At 41.4% G+C, this 16,052-nt stretch overlaps 1 protein-coding gene across 1 annotated transcript; it reads right to left on the minus strand.

Annotated features, from left to right (window-relative positions):
* Positions 1-13,365: 13,365 nt before the first annotated feature.
* On the minus strand, positions 13,366-14,397 carry LOC311113699 (transmembrane protein 121-like; the record flags this gene model as incomplete). The annotated part of the gene is made up of 1 exon (XM_084157001.1): positions 13,366-14,397. The coding sequence occupies one exon, from the start codon at positions 14,395-14,397 to the stop codon at positions 13,366-13,368; it is 1,032 nt and encodes a 343-aa protein (XP_084013127.1).
* Between the last annotated feature and the right edge of the window lie 1,655 nt (positions 14,398-16,052).

Raw genomic sequence — 16,052 nt, forward strand, 5'->3', positions numbered from 1 at the left:
TATCTTCGGCCGGGTACAGTCATCCGCTGACTGCACCTGGTTGGGCACGGCTGGCTTCCTCCACTCGCATTCCACATCCGTACGGACGATATTGTGAACCGCCAAAATAGGCTGCATGGCTATACTTATGAGGTCCATGGAGGCATTCACATGTGGTAGAGAGAATCCCCTGGTCACCTATAGAGACCTGCCAAGAGGAAGGATGTTAAGTGCCACGCCTTTCAATGCATGACTTTGAACACCTTGAAATGCATTCGTTGTAAGAAATGTGCTATATAAATAAAGTTTGATTTGATTGATGACATTACAGCTGTAGAATATTTAATAAACTAATTTTCACATGAGGACAAGTGCAGTTTTTCCATAAACCTTTAATTGATAACTTGGGATTTTATCATTTGACATATCAATCATATTCCTTGTATAATGTTGACAGCTGTATAGAACACACTGTATTGCTAAGATGCTCAAACTTATCTTAATAGCTACACTTACCAACACAGGATCAACTGTATCCCTCATGCTGGCCCTGACCAAACCGGTAAATCAGATAGTGGTCTTCTCCCTTTTAATGCTCTTATGCTCAGCCTTGAAAAATGCCATACGTTTTGAAATAGACACAAAAGTCGACATACTGTACAAACAATTATCTAGGCTAAGTAAAACAAAATATGTTTTTGATCTATTGCTCTGCTAACTAGCTAGCTAAAGTGTAGTCAGTGGCTAGCTGAGAAAGGGGATGTAAGAAGTTCATGGATTGGACACAGACATACTGTACAAACAATTATCTAGGCTAAGTAAAACAAAATAAAAATGGTTCTACTGCTCTGCTAACTAGCTACCTAAAGTGTAGTCAGTGGCTAGCTAAAACAGAGAAAGGGGACATACGAAGTTCATGGATTGGACACAGTTCTCTGATCGTGCTGGTGAACAGTATCTGAAGTGTCGGCTAGCGATTACGTGCAGGAGCTTCCTGCAGGAAGTTGTAGTCTTGCTGTGGTCTTCTCTGTTGCTAATTAGCATTTCACATTTTTGAGAGTAAATTGAGGTGAATATATGAATAAATCCGAGAGAGAATTACACAGTTATCAAAACTTCATGCCAGGGTAAGCCTACACGAAACACAGACCTTATATGAAGTAGTTCTAAAATCGCAGACGCAAAAATGAATGGTGAAAATATGATTGGAACCATTACTGGGTTTTACCACTAGGTTTTATGGGTATTATGATGCGACCACTGTGCCGGACTATATATTAATGAATCACTAATATTGTTTAATGCTTATAATGTTTATAGATGTGTAATGTATGTTTTATGAAGGTATGTTTAATGTAAATCGTTGCAGAGTACTAATGCTGATTTCCTGTGCATATAGCTTTGGTGTGGAGGCTCAACTCTGTCATACAGAGAGAGGTAGAGAAGTTCAATTATATGGTTTCTAAGGAGTCATTTCCTTCAAGGTCATATAATGTCGACTTTGAATGCTGCTTTGATAATTGGAAAAAATATTTTCACAAACCAATAAATGAGAATTCTTTGACACTCATTGTTTTTTCACCTCGAAGCATGGTATCTTGTATCTATACACACCATTCTAACAAGCTTGCATTTAAGCAGTACTGTAATGCAATGCAACATTTCACAGATCTTTATGTTTGTACTGAAGTGCTTTTTAAAACTTTAACATCCCAGCACCAGTTGTTGTAAACAGTGACCCACTTGGGTTTGTGGATGACTTCACATACCTGGGCAGCCTCAACAGCAAGGACAGTTGGGCTCAAAAAGGACATCAAGGCGAGATTGGGAAAAGCTTGGGGTGTCTTCTCCCAACTCCATACCATCTTGATATCCAAACAGTACAGCCTTAAAACAAAGGTCCACCTATACAACAGCAATGAAAAGTCCATCCTGTTGTATGGGTCTGAATGTTCACGGGCCGTCAAAGGGAACATGAAGAAGGTTGAGGCATTCCATAATGGATGCCTCAGAAGAATCTGCTGCATTATCTGGCCAAATAAAATCACCAACCTCAAACTCTACAGGAAGACCAAAAGCAAGAGCATCACCCATCAAATCAAGACCAGAAGAATGCGTTGTCTTGGCCATGTTTTCCGGATGGAGCAGGATCACAATCCCCAAAATTGCCCTAAGGTGGACTCCACCAGGGAAAAGAAAACCTGGTAGGCGTAAAACTACCTGGCCCATAACTGTGGTGGATGAGCTGGCCAAGATTAACCTCTCGTAGGGCGAAGTGCAACACGGGCCAAGTACAGAGAGCCAAGTATGTGGACACCCCTTCAAATTAGTGGTTTTGGATACTTAAGCCACACCCGTTGCTGACAGGTGTTTAAAATCAAGCACACAGCCATGAAATCTCCAAAGACAAACATTGGCAGTAGAATGGCCTTACTGACGAGCTCAGTGACTTTCAATGTGGCACCGTAATAGGATGCCACCTTTCAAACAAGTCAGTTCTGCCCTGCTAGAGCTGCCCCGGTCAACTGTAAGTGTTGTTATTGTGAAGTGGAAACATCTACATTTACATTACATTTTCGTCATTTAGCAGATGCTCTTATCCAGAGCAACTTACAAATTGGTGCATTCACCTTATGATAGCCAGTGGGACAACCACTTTACAATATATATATATATATATATATATATATATAGAGATATATATTCTTTTTTTTTTTGGGGGGGGGGGGGGGTAGAAGGATTACTTTTATCCTAGCCCAGGTATTCCTTAAAGAGGTGGGGTTTCAAGTGTCTCCGGAAGGTGGTGAGTGACTCCACTGTCCTGGCGTCGTGAGGGAGCTTGTTCCACCATTGGGGTGCCAGAGCAGCGAACAGTTTTGACTGGGCTGAGCGGGAACTGTGCTTCCGCAGAGGTAGGGGGGCCAGCAGGCCAGAGGTGGATGAAAGCAATGCCCTCGTTTGGGTGTAGGGACTGATCAGAGCCTGAAGGTACGGAGGTGCCGTTCCTCTCACAGCTCCGTAGGCAAGCTCGGAGTCTAGGAGCAACAACGGCCACACAAGCTCACAGAACGGGACCGGCGAGTGCTGAAGCGTGTAACGCAGCACAATAAATGTTCCTCGGGAGCTTCGTGAAATGGGTTTCCATGGCCGAGCAGCCGCACAAAATCCTAAGATCACCATGCGCAATGCCAAGCGTCAGCTGGAGTGGTGTAAAGCTCACCACCATTTGACTCTGGAGCAGTGTTAACGCATTCTCTGGAGTGATGAATCACGCTTCACCATCTGGCAGTCCGACAGACGAATCTGGGTTTGGCGGATGCCAGCAGAACGCTACCTGCCCCAATGCACAGTGCCAACTGCAAGGTTTGTTGGAGGAGGAATAATGGTCTGGGGTTGTTTTTCATGGTTCGGCCTAGGCCCCTTAGTTCCAGTGAAGGGAAATCTTAACTCTACAGCATACAATGACATTCTAGATTATTCTGTGCTTCCAACTTTGTGGCAACATTTTGGGGAAGGCCCTTTCCTGTTTCAGCATGACACTGCACCATGCACAAAGTGAAGTCCATACAGAAATGGTTTGTCGTGATCGGTGTGGAAGAACCTGACTGGCCTGAACAGAGCCCTGACCTGAAACCCATTGAACATCTTTGGGATGAATTAGACTGCAAGCCAGGCCTAATCGCCCAACATCAGTGCCCAACCTCACTAATGCTCTTATAGCTGAATGGAAGCAAGTCCCCACAGCAATGTCCCAACATCTAGTGGAAAGCCTTCCCAGAAGAGTGTAGGCTGTTATAGCAGCAAAGGAGCGACCAACTCCATATTAATGCCCATGATTTTGGAATGAGATGTTCGACAAGCAGGTGTCCACATACTCATGTAGTGTAAGTAATATGGCAAACCTCAAGTTGAAACTCTGTAATTGCTTTCTGTAGATCTTTACAAATTCATTTTTTATTCAAATTTACTCACAAAATTTAAGTTTGTGCTAGTGCAGAATACAAAACTTTATGAAATGGTGAATTTGCTATCATATTACAAGCCAAGCCGAAGAAAGAAAAACCTGCAGTTTATTCAGCAGTCCATCCTATACCAAAGGTAATGGCAGTATGGAGTGATATTAGTGCCAACAGAAAATTATTCTGAATTTAAAATGATACAAAATTCTAAACTAAATTATAATTTTCCATTAAATTATTTTGTGGGACTTACTTTAGCTCTTTAAACATATTTGTGTGGTAGTGGAAGAAGTGTTCTGATTTTAGATTTGCAAAGCAGAGAAGTAGATAGATTGCATACGCTCTAAGTTTTTGCTTAACTTGTTGGGAAAGTGGTCAACATTGTCGCTATTTTAATTTTTTATGTTGTTGATGCGGTTATTAAAACAGCTGTAACGTTTGATTGGTAGAATATATTTCTGTTCTTATTTTAGATTTGAAAAGCAGAGAAGTAGACCAAGATTTAATACGCTCTAAGCTGTTGTCTAACGTGTTGGGAAAGTGGTCAAAGTAGCTGATTTGTGTCAAAAGTAAAAATAAAATTACAATGAGTAGAATGTTGGAAGCCTGGGAGTTTATAACATTGGGACCTTTAGAATGTTGAAGAAATCCCATGAAAGTGGTTTTAAGAAGGACAAAACATTTAATAGTTTAGAAAGTATAAATGTTATCAAAAAGCTGTATACAAGCAACTCAATCCAGACCGGTCTGTACATTTTAAAGTTTGAATGACATTTCTAGCTTAAACGGTGTACGGAAAATAGTGTTCTAAATATTTTTACAATATTTAAAGTGGTACTTTTGCTGTCGCAAGTCCTATTAATGATTAAATTCACAGTCAATTTCTGTTGGTACTAAAATCACTCCATATGGCATCCCCCACCTTCAGTCCTTGTCATCTATTGTTGTTGTTGTACAAGGAGTATATGCCTCCCTGTGATGGTTCACTCATTGTGTTATTACTGGAATGAAAGGTAACTATAGCAACATGACAGAGACGTGTGAGAGCAAGAAGGAGTGCCGACAGGAAGACATCAGATTCCCATCTCAGTGAAGTCGGTGATGACTCAACCCATGACTAGGGCGAGCGATGATGATAATGATGATGGCCCTACCTTACCTTACCTTACCTTACCCTATTGCTTCTGCCAAAATTAAATAGCTGCTGGTCTCTCTCTCCCCAGCTCACTGCGCTGCCCCCTGCTCCCTACGCTCTGCGTGTGTGAGTATCCATAGATGGGTGGGATTTACAAAAACAGACACAGATCCTCCTGGATTGCATCCTACCTAGCAGGTCGCTCCTACCAGGTGGCGTGGAGAGGATCTGTGTCTGCACCACGTGCTCTCACTTCTGGTGTCCCCCCAGGGCTCGGTTCTAGGCCCTCTCCTCTTTTCTTTTTACAACAAGTCGCTCAGCTCTGACATATCCTCACATTGTCTCCCTATCATTGTTATGCGGATGACACTCAACTACTCATCGCAATCGTACTTGATACGATTGCGATGTTTTGTTGTCTCACCTACTGTAGCTATTGTGTGTACTACAAAAACAAAACAACCCGCCATTTTCACATATGTTGATGTTGGGTGGTGCTGGAGATGATGAACATGAGGTTGAAAAATTATGACATTTTCCTTTGAAGCTGGGCTTACAGCTTACATCATTGTGGGTTTGATCCTCAAATCATGCAGTTGTTTCACTTTCTGTTTTGTTTCTGTTTTGTCTTTCTGTTTTAAAGGTAGATTCAGTGATATGACGTAGATGCACAAAGTAAACAGCATAGTGGGTCAATTTCTGCAACAACTAAGAGCTTTGAAGGGTGAGGCTTAACATCTCGGATGTTTTGGTCCCATTGCTACCACGCTGTAACAGCATGAAGCAAACCCATGCACATGCGCAGATACTATGTGACTATGTGAGAGAGAAGTCTTGCATCTCACTCATCGAAAATGGCAGAGCAATTTCTGCATTTTCATCTTTAACCTCACAGGAGTTAATGCCTCAACTTTATCCTCAAGGTTATTGCGTCCTAGAGGCGAATGAGCCCGATATCTTGGTCGCACATTTCGGCAAGCCGGTCTCACATTTCAAGGCGTTATCAAATGAAAGTTTATTTGTTGCGTGCACAGCACACAACAGATGTAAAACAGTCCCGTGAAATGCTTACTTACAAGCTCCTTCTCAACAATACAGTGTTCAATAGAATTAAGATAATAGAAAATCCAGAAGTACAGATCAGGGTTTGGTTATAAAAAAATATCAGAAACATTGAACATCCTACGGAGCACCATTAAATCCATTATTAAAAAATTGAAAGAATATGGCACCACAACAAACCTGCCAAGAGAGGGCCGCCCACCAAAACTCACGGACCAGGCAAGGAGGGCATTAATCACAGAGGCAACAAAGAGACCAAGGATAACCCTAAAGGAGCTGCAAAGCTCCACAGCGGAGATTGGAGTATCTGTCCATAGCACCACTTTAAGCCGTACACTCCACAGAGCTCGGCTTTAAGGAAGAGTGGCCAGAAAATAGCCATTGCTTAAAGAAAAAAATAAGCAAATACGTTTGGTGTTCGCCAAAAGGCATGTGGGAGACTGGCTTTTTGGCCATCAAGGAAAACGCTATGTCTGGCGCAAACCCAACACCTCTCATCACCCCGAGAACACCATCCCCACAGTGAAGCATGGTGGTGGCAGCATCATTCTGTGGGGATGTTTTTAATCGGCAGGGACTGGGAAACTGGTCAGAATTGAAGGAATGATGGATGGTGCTAAATACAGGGAAATTCTTGAGGGAAACCTGTTTCAGTCTTCCAGAGATTCACCTTCCAGCAGGACAATGACCCTAAGCATACTGCTAAAGCAACACTCGAGAGGTTTAAGGGGAAACATTTAAATGTCTTGGAATGGCCTAGTCAAAGCCCAGACCTCAATCCAATTGAAAATCTGTGGTATGACTTAAATATTGAACCCATCCAACTTGAAGGAGCTGGAGCAGTTTTGCCTTGAAGAATGGTCCAAAATCCCAGTGGCTAGATGTGCCAAGCTTATAGAGACATACCCCAAGAGACTTGCAGCTGTAATTGCTGCAAAAGGTGGCAAAAAAATAGTTATGCACGCTCAAGTTTTCTGTTTTTTTTTGTCTTAATTCTTGTTTGTTTCACAATAACACATATTTTGCATCTTCAAAGTGGTAAGCATGTTGTGTAAATCAAACACAAAGACCAAGGAGGTTTTCCAATGCTTTGCAAGGAAGGGCACCTATTGGTAGATGGGTAAAAAAAATCCCTTTTAGCATGGTGAAGTTATTAATTACATTGGATGGTGTCGCAATACACCCAGTCACTACAAAGACACAGGTGTCCTTCCTAACTCACTTGGCGGAGTGGAAGGAAACTGCTCAGGGATTTCATCATGAGGCCAATGATGACTTTAAAACAGTTTAATTGCTGTGATATGAGAACTGAGGATGGATCAACAACATTGTAGTTACTCCACAATACTAACCTAAACGACAGAGTGAAAAGAAGGAAGCCTGTACAGCATAACAAATATTCCAAAACATGCATCCTATTTGCAATAAGGCACTAAAGTAAAACAACAAAAAATGTGGCAAAGAAATGAACTTTATGTCCTGAATACAAAGCGTTATGTTGGGTGCAAATCCAACACATCACTGAGTATCTCTCTTTATATTTTCAAGCATGGTGTTGGCTGCATCACGTTATGGGTATATTTGTCATCAACAAGGTCTAGGGAGTTTTTTAGGATAAAAATAAACAGAATAGAGCTAAGCACAGGAAAAGTCCTAGAGGAAAACCTGGTTCAGTCTGCTTTCCAACAGACACTGGGAAACAAATGCACCTTTCAGCAGGACAATGACCTAAAACACAAGGCCAAATATACTCTTGAGTTGCTTTCCAAGACAACAATGAATAGTCCTGAGTGGCCTAGTTACAGATCTGACTTAAATCAGCTTGAAAATCTATGGCAAGACTTGGCTGTCTAGCAATGATCAACAACCAATTTGACAGAGCTTGAAGAAGTTTTAAAAGAATAATGTGCAAATGCTGTACAATCCAGGTGTGCAAAGCTCTTAGAGACTCACCCAGAAAGGGGGTTGAATACTTATGTAATCAAGATATATTAGTGTTTTATTTTTCATATTTTTTTTTTACAAATGTTACAATTTCTCTTCCACTTTGACATAACACAGTATTTTGTGTAGATTGTTGACAATTAATGACAATTAAATTAAAGCAGCAGGATAAAAAATATATATAATAATAATAATAATAATAATAATAATAATAGTAGCAGCAGCGTATATAGGTGAATGTGTGTGTGTGTGTGGCATCAATGTGTGTGTATGTGTGTGCGTGTTTATGTGTGTGAGTGTGTGAATAGAGACCTGAGAGTGTGCATAGTCAGTGCAGATAGTATGTGGATGAGGGTGAGCAGCCATCGGTTAGCTGTTCAGCAGTCTTATTGCTTGGAGATAGAAGCTGTCTCTGAGTTTGTTGGTCCGAGACCTGATGCTCTGGTACCGCTTGGAGGATCCTTCAGGATAATTTAAGGTTAAAAAAAAGAACCTTAAGGTTCCTGTATGACCCTTTACGATAATATAAGGTAAAAAAAAAAAAAGGAACCTTAGGGTAAATTTAAGAACCCATTCTCTGCCATCAGTTATTCTAAAACCTTTGTAGACTTAAGGGGTGCTTTGAAGAACCCTTTTCAAAAGAGGGGTTCATTTTGGAACCAGCAGTGTGCTCATGAGTAAAGTGTGTATAAATCAAATTGAGACAGTTGGTCAAAAGACGCACTGGAAACCGGAAGCGCGTGGATGGTTGGATACACAACAGGTGAGAGACAACTGCAACGGATCGACGTGGAAGATGAGTAAACGTTAGCTATTCGCTAGCTAAGATAATAATTCATCAAACTACTATAACAAATATAAACACTACAATGGGTTTTTATTTTTACTGTTTTTTACATTGTAGAATAATAGTGAAGACATCAAAACTATGAAATAACACATGGAATCATGTATTAACCAAGTAAGTGTTAAACAAATCAAAATATATTTGATATTTGATATTCTTCAAATAGCCACCCTTTGCCTTGATGACAGCTTTAAACACTCTTGGCATTCTCTCAACCAGCTTCACCTGGAATGCTTTTCCAACAGTCTTGAAGGAGTTCCCACATATGCTGAGCACTTGTTGGCTGCTTTTCCTTCACTCTGCCGTCCGACTCATCCCAAACCATCTCAATTGGGTTGAGGTCGGGGGATTGTGGAGGCCAGGTCATCTGATGCAGCACTCCATCACTCTCCTTCTTGGTAAAATAGCCCTTACACAGCCTGGAGGTGTGTTGGGTCATTGTCCAGTTGAAAAACAAATGATAATCCCACTAAGCGCAAACCAGATGGGATGGCGTATCACTGCAGAATGCTGTGGTAGCCATGCTGGTTAAGTGTGCCTTGAATTCTAAATAAATCACCAACAGTGTCACCAGCAAAGCACCCCCACACCATAACACCTCCTCCTCCATGCTTTACAGTAGGAACTACACATGCGGAGATCATCCGTTCAACCACACTGCGTCTCACAAAGACACAGCGGTTGGAACCAAAAATCTCAAATTTGGACTCCAGACCAAAGGACACATTTCCACCGGTCTAATGTCTATTGCTCGTGTTTCTTGTCCCAAGCAGGTCTCTTCTTATTATTGGTGTCCCTTAGTAGTGGTTTCTTTGCAGCAATTTATGAAGGCCTGATTCACACAGTCCCCTCTGAACAGTTGATGTTGAGATGTGTCTGTAACTTGAACTCTGTGAAGCATTTATTTGGGCTGCAATTTCTGGCAACTTTAATGAACTTATCCTCTGCAGCAGATGTACCTCTGGGTCTTCCATTCCTGTGGCGGTCCTCATGAGAGCCAGTTTCATCATGGCGCTTGATGGTTTTTGCGACTGCACTTGAAGAAACTTTAAAAGTTCTTGAAATGTTTCGTATTGACTGACCTTCATGTCTTAAAGTAATGATGGACTGTCGTTTCTCTTTGCTTATTTGAGCTGTTCTTGCCATAATATGTACCTGGTCTTTTACCAAATAGGGCTATCTTCTGTATACACCCCCTACCTTGTCACAACACAACTGATTGGCTCAAACGCATTAAGAAGGAAAGAAATTCCACAAATTAACTTTTAAGAAGGCACACCTGTTCATTGAAATGCATTCCAGGTGACTACCCCATGAAGCTGGTTGAGAGAATGCCAAGAGTGTGCAAAGCTGTCATCAAGGCAAAGGGTGGCTATTTGAAGAATCTCAAATATAGAATATATTTTGATATGTTTAACACTTTTTTGGTTGCTGCATGATTCCATATGTGTTAATTCATAGTTTTTATGTCTTCACTATTATTCTACAATGTAAAATATAGTGAAAATAAAGAAAAACCCTTGAATGAGTAGGTGTGTCCAAACTTTTGACTGGTAGTGTAAATTACGAACAAATGTTGAATGGCAAACTTATATCAGCCAAATTACTAAAATTAGAAACCACTTAGAAAGCTGTTATTTGATGTGCTAATGATTTGTTAGTGTCTCTATATGAATGACCTGTAAAATATTCTCCACTGTATTTCAACGTATCATTTTTATCAGTAAGATGGGGTCTTTTGATTCGTATATTTGATGACAACAATAATTATTGTATTTTTAGTATAGGCTCCTATCTTGTTGTCTATACACAATATGAATGTTTGTCAACGGTTGACATTGTAGTTTATTTATTGATTGCATATTTGGTTTTCTGTGACTTTCAAAGTCAATCAAATTAATTTGTGACTTTACAAGTTTGCCAATCAAAATGTTACTTTTGTTATTATTATTGTTAATAGTATTATTGTTATTATTATTACTATTATTCATAAGAGAATAAATGGGACATTGAAGATTCCTACAGGAACCTTAAAACCTAGAAGGTGCTTTGAGGAACCTTTTTAAAAGATTCCTCAGGGAAAAGGTTCCTGGAAGCACATTTTGGGGTTCCGGTGGTGCCTCTAGGAACATTTTATTTTTAGAGTGTAGGCTGTCTCATCACTGTCCGTGCCGTCAGCAAACTTGATGATAGTGTTGGAGTTATGTGTGGTCACGGAGTCGTGGGTGAACAGGGAGTACAGGAGGGGGCTAAGCACACACCCCTGAGGGGCCCCGTGTTGAGGGTCAGTGTGGCGGAGGTGTTGTTGCCTACCCTCACCACCTGGGGTCGGCCTGTCAGTAAGTCCAGGATCTAGTTACAGAGGGAGGTGTTCAGTCCCAGGGTCCCGAACTCTGTTGTTGCTGAGAATTTTCCTCCGCCGCAGGATTTACATAAATTCATGAACGCTGAGCTGTAGTCAATGAACAGCATTCTCACATAGGTATTCCTCATAGGTATAGGTTGACTGCAGCCTCGCTGTGTGATGTTTGCATCTTTTGGACAAACATCAGTTTTTGCAGTGAGATCATTGGTCAAAAGAAAAACGTACACAAAATAATTGCAATTCCCTGGTGATGATGAGGATGAGTGGCATTCGTTATTTCAATTTTCTGCAGGCGATTTTGACCCAGGTGAGTGTGGCATGCTGTGCCGTGCTGTAACACGTGCAAAAAAATACTGCATCTGTATTTGTGCATATATAATATATGTGTGTGAGTATGGGTCATACCTTTGACCCGTCATAGGACCTCAAGACCACTGCACATATTAACTGCATTCCATAATGAAGTCTTATTAACGGTCAATGTTCTTTCAATGAATTCCATTTCACTTACCCATTCCTTATAGACAACCTCAGCAACAGACACCTCCTAAAACATGAATAACTGCCCAGCAGCAGTGTACATTGTGTCCTTGATCATATTTAAATGAAGTTTATCATGTTTTATTTTTCCTCTTTACCCCTTAGGGTCTAAAAAGTGAGGGATAAATTGTGAGCTGGAACATTTTGTTTGAACATTGCCTGCATACTGTAATACTTACCCTATAAATAATGTGCTTTTAAGGGTTCAAAGCCTAACCGCAAACAAAGAGTGCTGATGTAAAGGCATTGTAAAACAGTATCAGAGAACAATACAAAGGGAAATGTAATGATCTAGCTAGCGACAGTTAAATAATCATTAACTTATCTTCCTCATACTGCTGATATCACAGTCATTACGAGATATTGGGTAGCCATGGATACCACACCAATAATGCAGCATGGTCTTTCTGAGAAAACTGTAAACAGAATTTTGATATTGTGTATTAGTTATATTTCTCAAACATAGAGCTCATATTGTGAGTCGGAATATATTCTCTACCAACTCTGAACGCAGAGGCGTCATGCCCTTATTTTTTGAGGGAGCACTGATTGCCAAATGTCATGTCTTAGTATTAATTATGCACTTGATATAGTTTTTCTTATGTATACTGAAATTGTACTTTTGAAAAAGGTGAACGCGTCTTCCAAGGGTGAATGGAGGAAGTGAAGAGAACAGCCATGCCTCAATTATAAAAATCTGTAGTTTTCACAGGACAGAAGTTGTCTTGTGATTTCTCTGTCTGAACACAACTGTGTGTAGAATACCTCTTCTTTGATAAAACGTTTTCTTTCAATACAAATATCTGTCTTTGTAGTCATACACGTACAGCTTAGCTCAAAAGCTCAGCTTCATAAGCGCGTGTCAGAACAAGTTAGCAGACATCGCTCATTTTCCTTTTCAATACATATTTGATAAAGGCCTATTTTCGGGCACACATATTCCAGTCGCATTAAAGTATTTTCTTCAATCTTATTTTGTTGACCACAGTGAACAGTATGAAATTGTCTATGCAAAATACATAACAATCACAACCTGAACTCTTTTAATGCAGGGCTCATTTATCAAAGACAAGTCATTCAATACAAATGGTTCACATTGACACTCAAACAGCATTAGAATGAAAACAGTCTGGAAAGGAGGGCCAGTCAGAGTGAAAGTACTCTACTGTTCATTGAACTGCCTCTTTACGATGCTGAAATAAACAATAAACACAGCATTGATCAGTAGAATGTCTTCCATTTACTCTATCCAGCACCTCACATTCATATTTTTAGGTCGTTTAACATTTACATTTACATTTTAGTCATTTAGCAGACGCTCTTATCCAGAGCAGGTGCACAAAGAGACACAAATCATCCCCAAATTAAAAGATACATCATACTTTGTTCTGCACAACATCTTATAAAAATATAAGTATCCCTTTAACCTTTTTTCTTTTTTTTGTTCTTCGTTAGATCATCATATTTTAGAATGTCCTATAATAAAGCTTATAATATGTTATGTATCTTTATTACTTTCTCACCAAGACCTGTGTCACGTTTGCTCAACCTCTGTGTCACTCATACACGCCATCTCTTCGGGAAACGTTGTGAAGTCTTGAATCACTACTTGGGGTGGCATGGGCATCGGCATGGGCACAGGCATAGTCACTTTCGGGCCATGGACAACGCAATTCTTCTGCATATCTACCCCAAGGGCGGGAGACGGGACCTCGCCGAGATGCCTACGATACTGGACAAAACTGCACGTCTTGAGAACAATGGCGATCACATTTTTACCCATCAGTATCCCAGACACCCTGGAGTCCTTATAGAAAACCATGTTCCCGCCTCGAATGAAGAGAGTGATAATGTTAACAGTCACCAGGCTGAGAATCGGGTAGAGCATCATCTTATGGGGCACGATGTTCACCCCTTGCATGCTGATCTCGCTCAGCGACACGCACGGCAGCACCAGCAGCAGGATGTAGCAGTAGAAGAACATGAGTCCCTCCACCCATAGGGGGAGCCCTTTCCTCTGAGGCTCCCATAGGTTGGCCTGCACGTCCAGGACGTCAAGCAAGTCCACCACCACCCAGAAGAGTCGACTCCGGATCTCCTCCTTCTTCTTGTGCGGCCGCACGTACTCCATGTGGTCGATGGCCACCAATGTGATGTAGACCACGGGCACGCAGATGGACAGAAGCAATGTCAGCACCTTCCGTGCCACCCCGTCCACGCCACCGCTGCCAATCCAACCGTTCAAACTTCCCCCCTTCCCGTCCTCGGCCTTGTAGTTCTGGTAGACGAAGTAGACCTTGATCTCCAGGACGAAGACATAGAAGAACCATAGGATCATGGCGTAACCACGCTTGGAGGTCCGCACCTCGGAACCCACCCACACGGCTACATAGCGTAGGACGATGAGGAAGCAGATGTCCCCCACGAGGACCATGATGCACACACCGATCTTCCTGGGCCCCTGGTTCTGCTCCACCAGGTAGGCGTCCATCAGCGCCATGCTGCCCATGATCAAGATGGAAGACAAACACACATGAGGCATGTTGGCGGGCGGTGGTGGCACCATACTGACCAGGTGGTGAAGGTCCAAGAGAAAAATAGGTCCAAGAAAGAAGTGAAACAAAGGTCCAAGACAAAAGATGAAACAAAGGTCAGAGAAAAATGAAGTTCCAAGAAAAAGACAAACGTCAAAGAAGAAAAAAAGAAAAGAAAAAGAATGAAGGTTGTAGGTCAAAGCAAAAATCTGGGTTCAAAGAGGGTTGGATATTATAATACATTTGTGGTTACTGTCTCTGTACATCAGCTCATTTGAGTACTGTTGGTTGATCAGGTATACTGTAGGTAATTGTGGTACCACAAGTTGGTTCAGATAGTTGTAGTCCCATCAGATTAGTGTTTGTACAAAGTCAGGTCCACTTGCATGACCCGACATCAGTTCCCCCAAAATACCTCCATAAAAACGAACAGTTATTCTTCAACCTCTATTCAGTACCCAGCAAGTCAAGGGAAACAGTCAAACTTTGAAACTGCATTACTACCTAGGGATCCTAATAAATAAATAAAAATCCTTACTGCCAATAATACTTCCACGTCATTGATTTGTAGTCCTTTAGTATTTGCAGTAACTGTGAATTGTTCTTGTATTAGTTTAATGTTCTTGTAATTCTGTCAGTGGTTGATATCATTTTAGATGTCGGACGTTGTTGATAAGCTGCCGCATACAAAAATGATCCCGGAGCTCTTCCGAGCAGTAAGTAAAAGCACCATGGACTCAGCAATGCACTTACACTTACGTCTCTAGTTATAATCAATCATATTGTTTCGCAGCATTATGTTTCCGGTTTGATGCCAATGTGGAATTGCGAACCCAAGCACTAATTCCATACCGTTGCACAGAGTGAAAAAACATGATGGAGAGGGTTCATTATGTGAGTATTGGATATCCACTGTAAAAAAATAATGGTTTCGTCTCCATTGTAATCCTCACATGTCCCCAACACTGTGATATTCCCAAGATATTGTGTTGACAAAAGGAAACGAACAACTGCGATTCCAATGTTCTCTTTCTGTTGACCCACAAAATCATCCCCCGACCTCCCCTTTTGACACATAAAAGGGAACAACCTCAAAAAGAAAGGACAGAGAAAAGTTTATCTTTCAAGTTGAATCCCTGAAAAACAACAAGCCTTGTGTCCTTTTCAATAACAAGTACTCTCACTTCAAAGAGGCTCTCCCCTTGACAACCGAAAGCGCTTATTGCGGAGACTCAGGTGGAACAAGAAAAATAATGTGTCCCTTTGATCGACGATCCGTTCTAGGTGAGTGTCCTAGAATGTCCACCGGAGTGCGGTCAACCCTCGAATGCCTGACGTGCCCCACTGCCCATTGAGACACACACACGGCCATCAACAAAAAGCCCTTTTCACTCCTTTCTCATCTTCTTTCCCCCTCTGAAAAGGACTTACGAATGGCCATCACATTGTCACAGCATTGTCAACTCTCCCTGTTTCAAATGTCCTCTAATGTGAAAATCTCTAAATATTTGCCCTCCTTGCTCCTACTCGAGGTGCTATTTGTCTGTGCTTTCTCAAACTAGGTCTGCTGGAATCTCTTTTCGCCCCTCCTCTCTTGCCTCTCTTCCTTCCCCCACTCGTGTGCGCTCAGCCGTTGGATGTCTAAGAGGCATGCTCAGAAAGCCACAGCTGCAGGAGGAGAGAGAGA

The sequence above is a fragment of the Coregonus lavaretus genome, assembly GCF_964263955.1.
Source record: "Coregonus lavaretus genome assembly, chromosome: 40".
NCBI lineage: Eukaryota > Metazoa > Chordata > Actinopteri > Salmoniformes > Salmonidae > Coregonus > Coregonus lavaretus.